Source organism: Vigna angularis, chromosome 3 (assembly GCF_016808095.1).
Source record: "Vigna angularis cultivar LongXiaoDou No.4 chromosome 3, ASM1680809v1, whole genome shotgun sequence".
Lineage (NCBI taxonomy): Eukaryota > Viridiplantae > Streptophyta > Magnoliopsida > Fabales > Fabaceae > Vigna > Vigna angularis.
In genome coordinates, this window is record NC_068972.1 from 18,587,348 (window position 1) to 18,601,346 (window position 13,999).

Consider the following 13,999-nt stretch of genomic DNA (forward strand, 5'->3'; position numbering starts at 1 on the left):
CAAGAGGGATAAAAGGGAAGCCCTAAAAAGATTAAGAGAAGCGCAGGTCCAAGTACAAGAAGCGGGACATCAAATGAAGGAAATGGCTACATCATTTGAGACAAAGATGAATCAGGAGCACTGGAAGTTAGAGGAGGCCGAAAAGGAGTACCAGGCCATGTTAAAGCAAATGGAAGATTACATCGAGGAGCAGGAGGAGCGATGGAGGTCAATGGAATTTGAAGAAAGGCATCAGGCCTTGATAAAGCAAATGAAAGAGCACATCGCCGAGCAAGAAATGGCTGTAAAGCATTGGAAGGAAAGCTTCTCTCAATTGGCTGCTTTGGCAAATGGGGCAATTGAAGATATCCCCAGGATGGTGTCTAATGCTGAAGCAAGTACTCATTTTCGTAACTCACCAGCAGAAATAGAATTGTTTATTAATCATTGTAAATGGCTGGTGGGAGAGATGAAATCTTTCATTACCCGGGAGCGGGATTGATGTACATCAGAATTGCGTGTTTTGTTCCTTAGACGATGTAATTTTCTTTAAATGAAAGATAAGGGATGTTTGTTTGGTATCGGCTTGTGTTAATTTTCTATCAGTATTGTCATCGTTATCCTGTGATTTCCACTTATCACTAGCATGCATCATGTTTTGCATTTTTCATCTTTATATAATCTAATAAAAATAATCATCAGTACAAGAGAGAGAACAACGGCAAATTTTCCACGACATTCGTACAGGACCAGAGCTAACTCAAAGGTCATGGAGAATTGGGAGCAGTCACACGAATCTATTAAGGCTGATGTCAACCAGTTGAAGGATCAGATGGCCCAGATTTTGACAGCTCTCGAAGCCCTGAAGACTACGGGAGAGTCGACACCTGCACAAGTTGAGGGAAGTGCTCAATATTACCCTCCGTTGTTCAATGCTGGGAGCCAATCTGTTCCGTTCCCAATGTATGGATTACCCCCAGGTTACATTCCACCTGTGGGAGAATACACAGAAGGGGAGCGTGTTTCATTCTCTTTCCCTACCACTGCCGACGTACCGCCAATCGGTACTCAGGAACCTGTTGTAATGTCCGCACCTATGGTAAGTGAAGGAATGAATGCAAACATGTCTGATGGAATACGAGTAACTCCGGTGCCTCATGTGATCACCGGGGAAGGCTTTTCTACCAAGGTTGCGCCACATACTTCGTTTCAGGGGGTAATTAGTAATGTCGACGGAGCAAAAGATAAACTGGAGAGCCTAGAGGCAAGATTGAGGGCTGTTGAGGGATTTGAAAGTTATGGGTTCAGAGATGTGGCCAGATTGAGTTTGGTTCCTGGCGTCAAAATACCACATAAGTTCAAGGCGCCAGATTTTGAGAAGTATAAGGGAAATACATGCCCTAAGAGCCATCTGACCATGTTTTGCAGAAAGATGGCTGCATATGCTTATGATGAGCAACTGCTCATCCATATTTTCCAAGATAGTTTGGCTGGAGTGGCATTAAACTGGTATACCCATTTAGAGCCGACTCGAATTCGTTGTTGGGCGGACTTGGCTGATGCTTTTGTGAAACAGTACATATACAATACACATGTTGCGCCAGATCGTTTACAGCTGCAAAACATGTCTAAGAAAGACAACGAAACTTTTAAGGAGTATGCTCAACAGTGGAGGGAATTGGCTGCACAAGTTGAGCCACCTTTGTATGATAAAGAAATGGTGGCAATGTTTGTAAATACGCTACAACCACCATTTTATGAACATATGTTGGGAAATGTATCTTCAAATTTTGCTGATATCATTGTGATAGGCGAACGAATAGAGATCGGGTTGAAAAATGGGAAGATTGCATATGGCTCGTCGGTGGTTGCAAATTCAAAAAAACCCAGTTTCAACTTAGGAAAAAGAAAGGAAGGAGATGTGCATGCGACATCTGCAACCCCCGTGTGGAGAGGTCAGGCTCCCACTCATAACTATCGACCATACTGGGGTCAACATCCACATGCAGCTAACGCGTCATTTGGTCATCAAATTAGGCCTCAACAACAACCAGGGTACTATCAACCACAATACATCCCGACGAATAATTGGAGGGGAGGGGAAAACGTAGGTTCCAATATGAATGTGGGTCTAAATACTTATCCAAGAAGGAACCAGGAAAGAAATTTTACCCCAATCCCTACAACTTATACGGAATTATTGCCTCATCTTATCAAACAGGGTCTGGTTGTCATTTGTCCCCTGAAGCCTTTGGAGCCTCCATACCCAAGAGGTTATGATGCAGATGCAAAGTGTAGTTATCATGGAGGGGTCGTCGGTCATTCCACTGAGAGATGTCTAGCTTTCAAGCATAAAGTGCAGACTCTAATTGATTTTGGATGGTTAAAGTTCCAAGAAGATAAGCCTAGTATCGAGGCCAATCCTTTATCCGGGCATGGAAATGCTTCAACGAATGCTGTCGAAGTGAAAGAACATGAGCTGGTGAGAAATGTGAAAGAAGTCAGGAGCTCTAGGAGGTTTATTTTGGAGGCGTTACTAAGAATGGGTATCTTGAAGGGCGATTATGATGAGAGTATGGCATGCGCGCTCCACCCAGATGCTGAGCACTCTATTGAGGAATGTGTTGAGTTTGAAGAAATTTTGCAAGACCTGCTAGATCGTGGTCTGATGCAAGTATGCTATAAGAGTGAGGAGGGAGATGTATTCGCACAAACTTGTGATGAATCCAGCATGATTTTACCAGAACCATTGGTGATTCGTTTCACTAGGACTACCTCTATCCCACCGACTCAAGGAAGGTCGCCCGTTGTTATCTATGTACCAGCCCCTTTTCCTTACAAGAACGAAAAAGCCGTCCCATGGAGATATGGGACACATGCGTCAGGCGAAGCACAAAGTGTTGAGCCTGTACTCAAAAACATATCAGGAATAGGTGGAATGACTAGGAGTGGTCGAATTTTCACACCACCAGAGTTGGCACGAGAAAGAGTTAATGATAAGGAAGCAACGATGGTCGCGAAGGCAAAAGAATTCTTAAAGGGGAAGAGCGCACAGACAGAGGAGATCCCCCACAAGGAAGAGAAGAAAGAAGTTTCTGAAGAGGAGGCTTGTGAATTTTTAAAATTCATACAACAAAGTGAATATAAGGTTGTGGAACAGTTAAACCGTATGCCTGCTCGTATATCCTTGTTAGACTTGCTCATGCATTCGGCATCACACAGAAAGTTGTTAATGAAGATACTCAGTGAGGCTCACGTAGAACAAGGTATTTCGTTGAATAAATTCGAGGGTATTGTTGGCAATATTGTTGCTAATAATTATCTCACCTTTACGGATGAAGAGATACCTGCTGAGGGAAGAGGGCATAACATGGCTCTTCACGTTTCTATAAAATGCCTGGATCATGTTATAGCGCGTGTCTTAGTGGACAATGGCTCCTCTTTGAATGTCATGCCGAAAGCAACCTTGGAAAAGCTACCTTGCGAAGGAATGCATATGAGGCCGAGTTCAATGATTGTGAGGGCGTTTGATGGTAGCAAAAGAGAAGTGATGGGAGAAGTGGAATTACCAATGCAAGTTGGCCCGTGTGTTTTCCAAATAACATTCCAGGTTATGGATATCCTGCCAGCTTATAGTTGTCTGTTGGGGCGCCCATGGATCCATTCGGCTGGAGTTGTGCCTTCTACACTACACCAGAAGTTGAAGTATGTGATGGGAGATAAGTTGGTGATAGTATCAGGAGAAGAGGATCTTCTTGTGAATGGACCATCATCCACACGCTACATCGAGGCAGCTGAAGAAGCTCTCGAGACAGCCTTCCAATCGCTGGAGATTGTGGGAAATGCATGTGTGGAACCGTTTCCGGTAAATCCTCATCTATCATGTGCTTCTATTATGATGGCCAAGATTATGCTAAAGGAAGGCTATATATATGGGGAAGGTTTGGGCAAATATCGGCAGGGACGAGCATTCCCTCTAGAAATCGTGAAAAACAAGAAAAGATATGGTTTGGGGTACAAACCTACCAAGGAAGACAGGAAAAGGATGATTGAAGAAAGAAAAGAACGTAGTCTAGCCCGTGCAGAAAGACGAGAGCCCAGAGAGAGCAAAATTCACATTGTTGACATCAAGGAAAGCTTCCGCAGTGCTGGGTGGATCAACACTGGGCAGATAGCAGCTGTGGAGGATGAAGAAAGGCCTCAAAGTTCGAGCTTTGTGCGGGCTTGCTCCCCTGATACTCAACTTAGCAATTGGGAAACACTGGATTTACCTGTGATGCTTAATGTGAACAAAATGTAATAGTTTTAATTAAGCCTATAGTTTCGATTCAGGCTTTAGAACTTAGGCTTTGCGGATTGACTTTTTACTTTTCACTCAGCGTGATAATAAAATTGCATTTCATCATCATTTGGTATTTTTCTTTGTTTATCTTATTTATTTATACTTTTTCATAAATGTAAATGATGCAGATGTGACGATGATTGTTTTGAAAATAACGATATCAATGTTCCTAATTTTGAGCGCCCTATCAATAATACGGAAGATGATTTCGAAGATGATGTGGAACCCTCTCCGGAATTGTTGAGATTAGTAGAGCAAGAATCTAAGGAGATAAAACCCCATCAGGAGGAGATTGAAATACTCAACTTGGGAGAGAAGGATGAGATAAAAGAAGTGAAAATCGGTACTAGCATGAAAACGGGAGTGAGAGAAAGATTGCGTACCCTATTGAAGGAGTTTAAAGATGTGTTCGCATGGTCTTACAATGACATGCCGGGTCTGAATACCGATATTGTGCAGCATAGACTCCCACTCAAGCCAGAATGCCCTCCAGTCAAGCAAAAACTAAGAAGAATGAAGCCGGAAATGTCCCTAAAAATTAAAGAGGAGGTCCAAAAGCAATTTGATGCAGGATTTTTGGCTGTGGCAAGATATCCACAATGGGTAGCGAATGTTGTACCAGTACCTAAGAAGGATGGGAAAGTTCGGATGTGTGTTGACTACCGTGATTTGAATCGTGCAAGTCCGAAGGATAATTTCCCGTTACCACACATCGATACTCTGGTTGATAATACGGCTAAATTTTCGTTATTTTCGTTCATGGATGGATTCTCGGGATATAATCAAATTAAGATGGCACCGGAAGACATGGAGAAAACGACCTTTATCACATTATGGGGAACATTCTGTTATAAGGTGATGTCTTTCGGACTCAAGAATGCTGGAGCAACATACCAAAGGGCAATGGTGACACTCTTTCATGATATGATGCATAAGGAAATTGAAGTTTATGTGGATGACATGATTGCAAAGTCGGAATCAGAAGAGGAGCATATTTTCAATCTAAGGAAATTATTTGAGAGACTGAGAAAGTACAAACTCAGGTTAAATCCTGTCAAATGCACGTTTGGAGTAAAGTCTGGAAAATTGTTAGGCTTTATTGTTAGCCAAAGAGGGATAGAAGTTGATCCTGACAAAGTAAAAGCGATAACGGAAATGCCTGCGCCTAGAACAGAAAAGGAGGTTCGAGGTTTTCTGGGAAGATTGAACTACATTGCTAGGTTCATCTCCCAATTAACTGCCACTTGTGAACCAATGTTCAAATTGCTACGGAAAAATCAGGCTGTGGTGTGGAATGAAGATTGTCAAGTTGCTTTCGAAAAAGTCAAACAATACCTGCAAGACCCTCCTGTATTGCGTCCACCTATGCCAGGAAGACCTCTCATTTTGTATTTAACAGTATTGGATAATTCAATGGGTTGTGTATTGGGTCAGCATGATGAAGACGGAAAAAGAGAGCATGCTATATATTACTTGAGCAAAAGATTCACAGATTGCGAACAACGATATTCGTCGTTAGAGCGAACTTGTTGTGCACTAGCGTGGGCTACACATCGTTTAAGGCAATACATGTTGAGTCACTCTACTTGGTTGATATCTAAAATGGATCCTATCAAGTATATTTTCGAAAAGCCCGCTCTCACTGGAAGAATAGCTCGATGGCAGATGCTACTATCGGAGTACGACATTGTATATGTTACTCAGAAATCTATCAAAGGTAGCGCTTTAGCGGAATATTTAGCCCATCAACCCATTAGTGATTATCAGCCAATGCAACCTGAGTTTCCTGATGAAGATATCATGGCTTTATTTTCTGAGAACAAAGAAGACAAAAATGAAAAAGCCTGGATGGTATTATTCGATGGGGCCTCAAATGTAATGGGGCATGGAATAGGGGCAGTGCTTATCTCTCCTGAGAATCAATACATACCAATGACGGCAAGGTTGCGTTTTAATTGCACGAATAATATCGCGGAATATGAAGCCTGTGCTATGGGTATTCGAGCAGCAATAGAGTCTAAAGCAAAAATTTTGGATGTATATGGAGATTCAGCTTTGGTCATCCATCAATTGAAGGGAGAATGGGAGACTAGGGATACAAAATTAATTCCATACCAAGCTTACATCAGGGGATTAATTGAGTATTTCGATTCCATCACGTTTAATCATATACCGCGAGAAGATAATCAATTAGCAGACGCGTTGGCTACTTTGTCATCGATGTTTGAAGTTGATCAAGATGCAAAATTGCCAATGATTGAAATGAAGAGTCATGCAGAGCCAGCGTATTGTTATTTCATCGAGGAGGAGGTATATGGTAAACCTTGGTACTTTGATATCAAGCATTATCTTAGGACCCGAGAATATCCAGAGAAGGCATCTGAAAACGATAAAAGGGCGTTAAGGAGGTTGGTTGGCAGCTTCATTTTGAATGGGGATGTTTTATATAAGAGGAATCATGACATGGTTCTCCTTAGATGCGTAGATGCAAAAGAAGCCGAGCTGATACTAAAAGAAGTGCACGAGGGTACATTTGGCACACACATGAATGGGCACTCAATGACCAGGAAGATACTGAGAGCGGGGTATTTTTGGTTGACTATGGAAAATGATTGTTGTACACATGTGAGAAAGTGTGAGAAATGCCAGGTGTACGGAAATAATATCAATGTGCCACCCACGACCTTGAACGTGTTGTCTGCACCATGGCCCTTTTCGATGTGGGGAATAGATGTCATCGGAGCTATAGAGCCGAAGGCGTCAAATGGACACCGTTTCATATTAGTCGCAATCGACTACTTCACCAAGTGGGTTGAGGCTGCTTCTTATGCTAATGTGACTAGAAAGGTGGTGACCAAGTTCATAAAAGGAGAGTTGATTTGCAGATACGGGATCCCTAACAGGATCATCACTGATAATGCCACTAACTTGAACAACCAGATGATGATAGAGTTATGTGAGGAGTTCAAAATTCATCATCTTAATTCTTCTCCTTATCGTCCAAAGATGAATGGGGCGGTAGAGGCTGCTAACAAAAATATCAAGAAGATTGTGCAGAAGATGGTGGTCACATATAAGGATTGGCATGAAATACTTCCTTTTGCTTTACATGGTTATCGCACTTCGGTACGAACATCGACTGGGGCAACGCCTTTCTCGCTTGTATATGGAATGGAGGCCGTACTTCCGTTTGAAGTGGAAATTCCGTCCTTACGAGTTTTAATGGAAACCCAATTAGAAGAGGCTGAGTGGGTTCAAGCTCGTTTCGATCAGCTCAATCTCATCGATGAGAAAAGATTAACAGCAGTATGCCATGGACAATTGTACCAAAGAAGAATGAAAAAGGCATTTGACAAAAAGGTACACCCAAGAGAATTTCATGAAGGTGAGCTGGTATTGAAGAAGATTTTACCTATACAAAAGGATCATAGAGGCAAATGGACTCCCAATTATGAAGGGCCATTTGTAGTGAAGAAAGCATTTTCTGGTGGGGCACTAATTCTCACGAGAATGGACGGAGAGGAGTTACCATTACCAGTTAATTCTGATGCAGTAAAAAAGTTTTACGCATGATGATTCCGTGATAGTGGTTGCTATTAAGGGGATGTTGATATTACCTTTAAAGCTTATTGTACTCTGTGTTTTTTTTTTTACTAAATAAAATTCAAGTGATTTCGTTCATATCTTGGTTGTTTGCATTCCATCTGAAATACTGCATGTCACGCTGAGCTGTTAAGTAGTCAAGTGAAAATGAAAATGAAAGTAAGTAAACGCATGTTGATAAAAGCATCACAGGTATATCAGGTTGGCGAGCTCGGTCCTGTAGGATGTTGAAAAAGGAAAACTAAAAAAAAGAGGGGTGAAAAAGAAAGGTCACATGTTGAGTTTGTTGTTAATAAAGTTGTCAAGGGCATAATATTTTCGAAATAAAAAAGTTTGGGTGAGTCCCTTCATGATTCAAGGTTTTGGGAGTAACCGGCGTTCTTTTCTTGATAAAGCATCTGCATTCATATTACTTGAACCCTGACTTTTTTTCATTTCCCTTAAGACAAAGGATTGCCCTACGTATAATATTGAGGTAGTTTTCATCATGTTACACATCACCGATAATCCGTTGATTAGGAAGATATATACAATAAAAGAAGAAGAAGAAGAAGAAGAAAGCAAAGGAAATAAAGCAAAGAAAAAATGAAGTTGATGTGTCAAACACTACATAGTTTCGTTTCAGGTTTAAATTCAAGAGAAAGTCAGACAAACAAGATTCAGAGTGAAGTGTGGCCATTTTTCGTTATCCAATCGTCAAAGGCAGTTCATCCAATTGCACCCTTTTTGAGCCAAAATTCATAATTGTTTTCACCACCCTAAACAAAAAAATCATTAGCATATCGACGTCAACTTAAAAAAAAAAGCATCCAAAGTTGAGGAGGAAATCCCTGAAAAAAAATATATACTAAAATAAAAATAAAAAAAAATAGAAATGAAAAGGAAAGTATCATAAAGGACCACAACAGGGGCAAAAAAAAAAAAAAAATTGAAAAAATATAGGATGTCTGAAGTTCAAATCCATAAAGACAGTTGACTGGGCACCTTGCAAATGATTCTTGTTTAAGGACTTTAACCGTACATTTATTTGAGCCTTCGTTATCCTTTCTTTCAAAATCCTTTGACCTTTAGCCATAGTAGAAGCCAATAAAAGTCCACGCTGACTGAAGACTGTTTGTCCTAATCTTTCTCACGAATTTAAACTTTGAAACAGAATGATGTGGTCAACGACGCATTCAGTTTTATTTTCAAAAAAAAAAAACAAAAAAAAAAGGCAAAAAAAAAAAAAAAAAAAAAAAAAAAAAAAGGAAAAATATATATATAGGTCTCCCTGTCAATTGAAGATCATCCAATTTAGGGGAATCCTTCATACCCAAACCTTTCCACTTTTCCAAATCATACTTATTGTGCAAAATTGGGGTAGTATGGGAGCCCAACATGTTGATAGAGGGACACACATACGGTAATATTTGCTCAAGGAAAATCATTATTCATCTGCTTTTCATAACCATTTTTCCATATCCTACAGGGTTCAAATTAATTTGAATTGCAAAAAGCGATAAAAAGAATTTTAACTCGGGGCTACATTTTCTTCTTGCTCATAAAAGGGTTCTTTACCTCTCAACATTGTTTTCAAGGAATGCGTTTTGAATATACATCGTGTCTGATGACAATATTAACAATGGATTCCAAACATGGAATTTTCTAAAAAAAGAAAAAAAAATGAAAAAGTGAGAGTAAAAGAAAAGAACGAAGTGAAAGTCTCATGCGTCTATGCATTCATGCACCATCATGACATAACATCATCTCAGAGAAAGCGAGGAAAATTGTTTGCAAAATCTTCATGTTTTACTCAGCATTTATCAACTTTTCAAAGCTGCAAATCCAGGTTTTAGTTTTTTGTTATCGGCCCTCTGCGTGGCAATGGTCGGATTTAAATTTCTGTTCTGTGAGTTTGGCCCTCTGCGAGGCAATGGTCAAATCCAGGTTTTTTAAAATTCTGTTATCGACCCTCTGCATGGCAATGGTCCGATTTAAATTTCTGTTCTGTGAGTTTGGCCCTCTGCGAGGCAATGGTCAAATCCAGGTTTTTTTAAATTTCTGTTATCGACCCTCTGCATGGCAATGGTCCGATTTAAATTTCTGTTCTGCGAGTTTGGCCCTCTGCGAGGCAATGGTCAAATCCAGGTTTTTTAAATTTCTGTTATCGACCCTCTGCATGGCAATGGTCCGATTTAAATTTCTGTTCTGTGAGTTTGGCCCTCTGCGAGGCAATGGTCAAATCCAGGTTTTTTAAATTTCTGTTATCGACCCTCTGCATGGCAATGGTCCGATTTAAATTTCTGTTCTGCGAGATTGGCCCTCTGCGAGGCAATGGTCAAATCCAGGTTTTTTAAATTTCTGTTATCGACCCTCTGCGCGGCAATGGTCGGTTTTAAATTTCTGTTCTGTGAGTTTGGCCCTCTGCGAGGCAATGGTCAAATCCAGGTTTTAAATTTCTGTTATCGACCCTCTGCGCGGCAATGGTCGGTTTTAAATTTCTGTTCTGTGAGTTTGGCCCTCTGCGAGGCAATGGTCAAATCCAGGTTTTAGTTTTCTGTTATCGGCCCTCTGCATGGCAATGGTCAGTTTTAAATTTCTGTTCTATGAGTTTGGCCCTCTGCGAGGCAATGGTCAAATCCAGGTTCTAGTTTTCTGTTATCGGCCCTCTGTGAGACAATGGTCGAGCCTAATTTTACTTTTTGTCATTGGTATCTCGGCCCTCTTCTTGGCAATGGTCGAACCCAATATCATTCACTTCTTCCATAGGGTTAGTACACCCTCCACGAGGTTTTTACACCTCATCACCTTCATCCATAGGGTTGGTACACCCGCCACGAGGTTGGTACACCTGAATTCTCTTAACCTTATTAATAATAAAAAAAAAAAACTTTTGTTCCTTGTTCATTTTGAAATACGGACGAAATTAGTATTTCTATCTTTACTTATCTTTTACTCTGATAATATAAAAACATTGTTTGTCATATTATCTAGTAAAATCTAAGTAAAGAGGGGCATCTGTCAATACCCAATTTCGTCCGGGTAAATAAAATTCATCACAAAAATAAATAAATAAAAAAAAAACAAAATGAAAAATACTATTTATTTTACTTTTTGCACCCCCAAATTTTCTTTTAAACACTTAATTCAATGGCCCAAAATAATCTCATTTTTTTTTACTTCCTCACCACCCATCTTTTCTTATCACACCCCATTCTCCACATCACCATCCACCTCACCCTCCACATCATCTACCTTTTTCATTTACTTTTTCCACATCATTTCCATATTAATTTTATATATCAACTTTTCTAATTATTCCACTTACATTTTTTAATTATATCTTCTCCATCAACATTTTTTATTATCCATTTTTCTCCACCTTATTTTTCCACCCACTTTTTATATTATTTCTTTCACTTATTTTCCACATTAACTTTTACTATTCACTATATTTTATTTCACCTAATTTCTCCACCAACTTTTTATATTATTTCTTCCACTTAATTTCCACACCTAATTTCTCCACCAACTTTTTATATTATTTCTTTCACTTATTTTCCACATTAACTTTTACTATTTACTATATTTTATTTCACCTAATTTCTCCACCAACTTTTTATATTATTTCTTCCACTTAATTTCCACACCTAATTTCTCCACCAACTTTTTATATTATTTCTTTCACTTATTTTCCACATTAACTTTTACTATTCACTATATTTTATTTTACCTAATTTCTCCACTAACTTTTTATATTATTTCTTTCACTTATTTTCCACATTAACTTTTTCTATTCATCTTTTTTTTAATTATATTTTATTTCATCTAAATTTTCCACCAACTTATTATATTATTTTTATTCATCAACTTTCTTCATCCTTAACTCTATAAATACCTACATTCTCTTCACTTCAGGTACACAAAAAAAAATTACATAATATCCATCTCTTCTCTCTCAAAACCTCTTCATTCCATCCCAAAACTCTACTTCATTTTTCTCTCACATTTTACTATTTCCTAATCTCTATATACATAATAAATCCCATACCCCATTTCTACTATAAAGCTATCTTCTTCATCTTCCATCTATCTTTCCTCACAACTTATTACAAGTAAGGCTTTATTTCATCACACAAATCTTCAACAAGGTACACATTTTCTCTTCATTCTATTTATATATACATTTTGATCATTTTTTTTTTACTTTACAAATTTATCTTGTTTTCTATCACAATTTTTCTTTATGCTTTTCACATTTTTATGTCATATATATATTCAACTCATCTATCCTTCTTAATAAAAAATATAAAACTTTAAAAAACATGTAATAATATAAATATCGGTATGAGTACTCGTGCGATCGTACGCATCAGCCTAGTACTCATTACCCAAAAATAAAATAAACAAAAAAAGTCGTGTGAGTGCTCGTGCGATCGTACGCATCAGCCTAGTGCTCATTACGCAAAATAATAAAAAATAAGGAAAAAGCCGTGTGAGTGCTCGTGCGATCGTACGCATCAGCCTAGTGCTCATTACGCAAAATAATAAAAAATAAGGAAAAAGCCGTGTGAGTGCTCGTGCGATCGTACGCATCAGCCTAGTGCTCATTACGCAAAACAATAAAAAACAAGGAAAAAGCCGTGTGAGTGCTCGTGCGATCGTACGCATCAGCCTAGTGCTCATTACGCAAAAAATCTAAATATTACATCAAAAAATACCAAAAAATAAAATCTTCAAAAACTAAAAAAAACATTCACATTTTCAAACTACAAACAATATCGCCTGGCCAGAACTACGTGATCCTTGATTCTCCATCAAAAGTGGAGATACGTAGGAGCAAGGCTAGACCTTGTCAGGTTCACTTTCCCAAAAATCCAAATTTATCCATAATCATTTTCCAAACAAATTCTCAAACAATTTTCAAACAAATTTTCAAGCAGTTTTCTAAAAGAACTACGTACCCCTGATTTCTCACATGAGAATACGTAGGAGCAAGGTCAATCCTTGTCGGGCTTCCTAAAAAATAAAAAATATAATTTTCTTTGCATCGTCTTGTAATCTTATATTCGGGGAATAATAATCATTTTGAAAACCACATCGACTTTGCACGTTTAATTAAAGGTACTGCCTTCAGGCAGGCGTTGTAGGGTGCTAATACCTTCCCTACGCGTAACCGACTCCCGAACCAAGAATCTCATTTTCGCAGACCATGCTTTATCATTTTATGGTTTTTCCGTAGTTTTCCAGAATAAACTATGGTGGCGATTCCAAAATCTCTTTTTTTCAAATTCGTTTATCTCTTTTTTCGGATCGTCGTCCCGTCACGATTTTTCGGTTGTGACAAACGTTGGTATGTTTGCATGATACGTTGTTTGATTATTTGATGAGTATGAAATATGTGTGTACTGCTTGTTTGGATGTGTGGATGGATGAATGATATACGTTGTGAACTGAGTTGAGATATGACTTGATATTCAAACTGTAGTATTCTGAGTAAAGGTGATAGTATGGTCGAGCGTCATTAGCGAGCATTCGGTTCTTCTTGGAAGTACATGGTCCTAACTGATTTCTCATGATTTAAGGATGTTGTTTAAGAGTTGTTCTGTAATACTCTGCAGAATTAGGTAAACTGTGACCGAGAGATAGGACTAGCCGTTCAGTTCTCCTTTGAGAGTCCGTCTCTACTAATTCTTCTTCTGGAGAGAATTTCGTTCATAAGAGAGTGTTATAATATTAGATATATGTATATATGAGTGTTCGACCTAAGTGTAGTCCTTCTTTAGGTTTCCTAAACAGTGTAGTTCATGTATTATATACTACTTAAGGTCGTAGACGTTATCGTTCTTTTTCAGTAAAAATAAGTGTGGAGTAATTGTTTATATGTATTCATTCTTTTTATGTAAGTTTATTAGTGATCGGTCTTGGACCAAGCGTTCAGTCTCAGTAGCGCTCGTTCCTGATAAGCACTTGGTCTTAGATCAGCGCTCATTCAATAGTGTTTGGTTCTACAGGGCTCGGTCTTAAACCAAATGTTGGGTCTCGTTTTCTATAATATATCATTACTGTTTTTAGAATAAGAGTCTTCATTCAAAC

At 38.8% G+C, this 13,999-nt stretch overlaps 1 protein-coding gene across 1 annotated transcript; it reads left to right on the plus strand.

The window, feature by feature from the left end:
* Positions 1-748: 748 nt before the first annotated feature.
* LOC128195806 (uncharacterized) lies at positions 749-7,894 on the plus strand. The gene is made up of 2 exons (XM_052874485.1): positions 749-4,275; positions 4,450-7,894. Exons 1-2 carry the CDS (start codon positions 749-751, stop codon positions 7,892-7,894), a joined length of 6,972 nt encoding a protein of 2,323 aa, XP_052730445.1.
* The last annotated feature ends 6,105 nt before the right edge of the window (positions 7,895-13,999 follow it).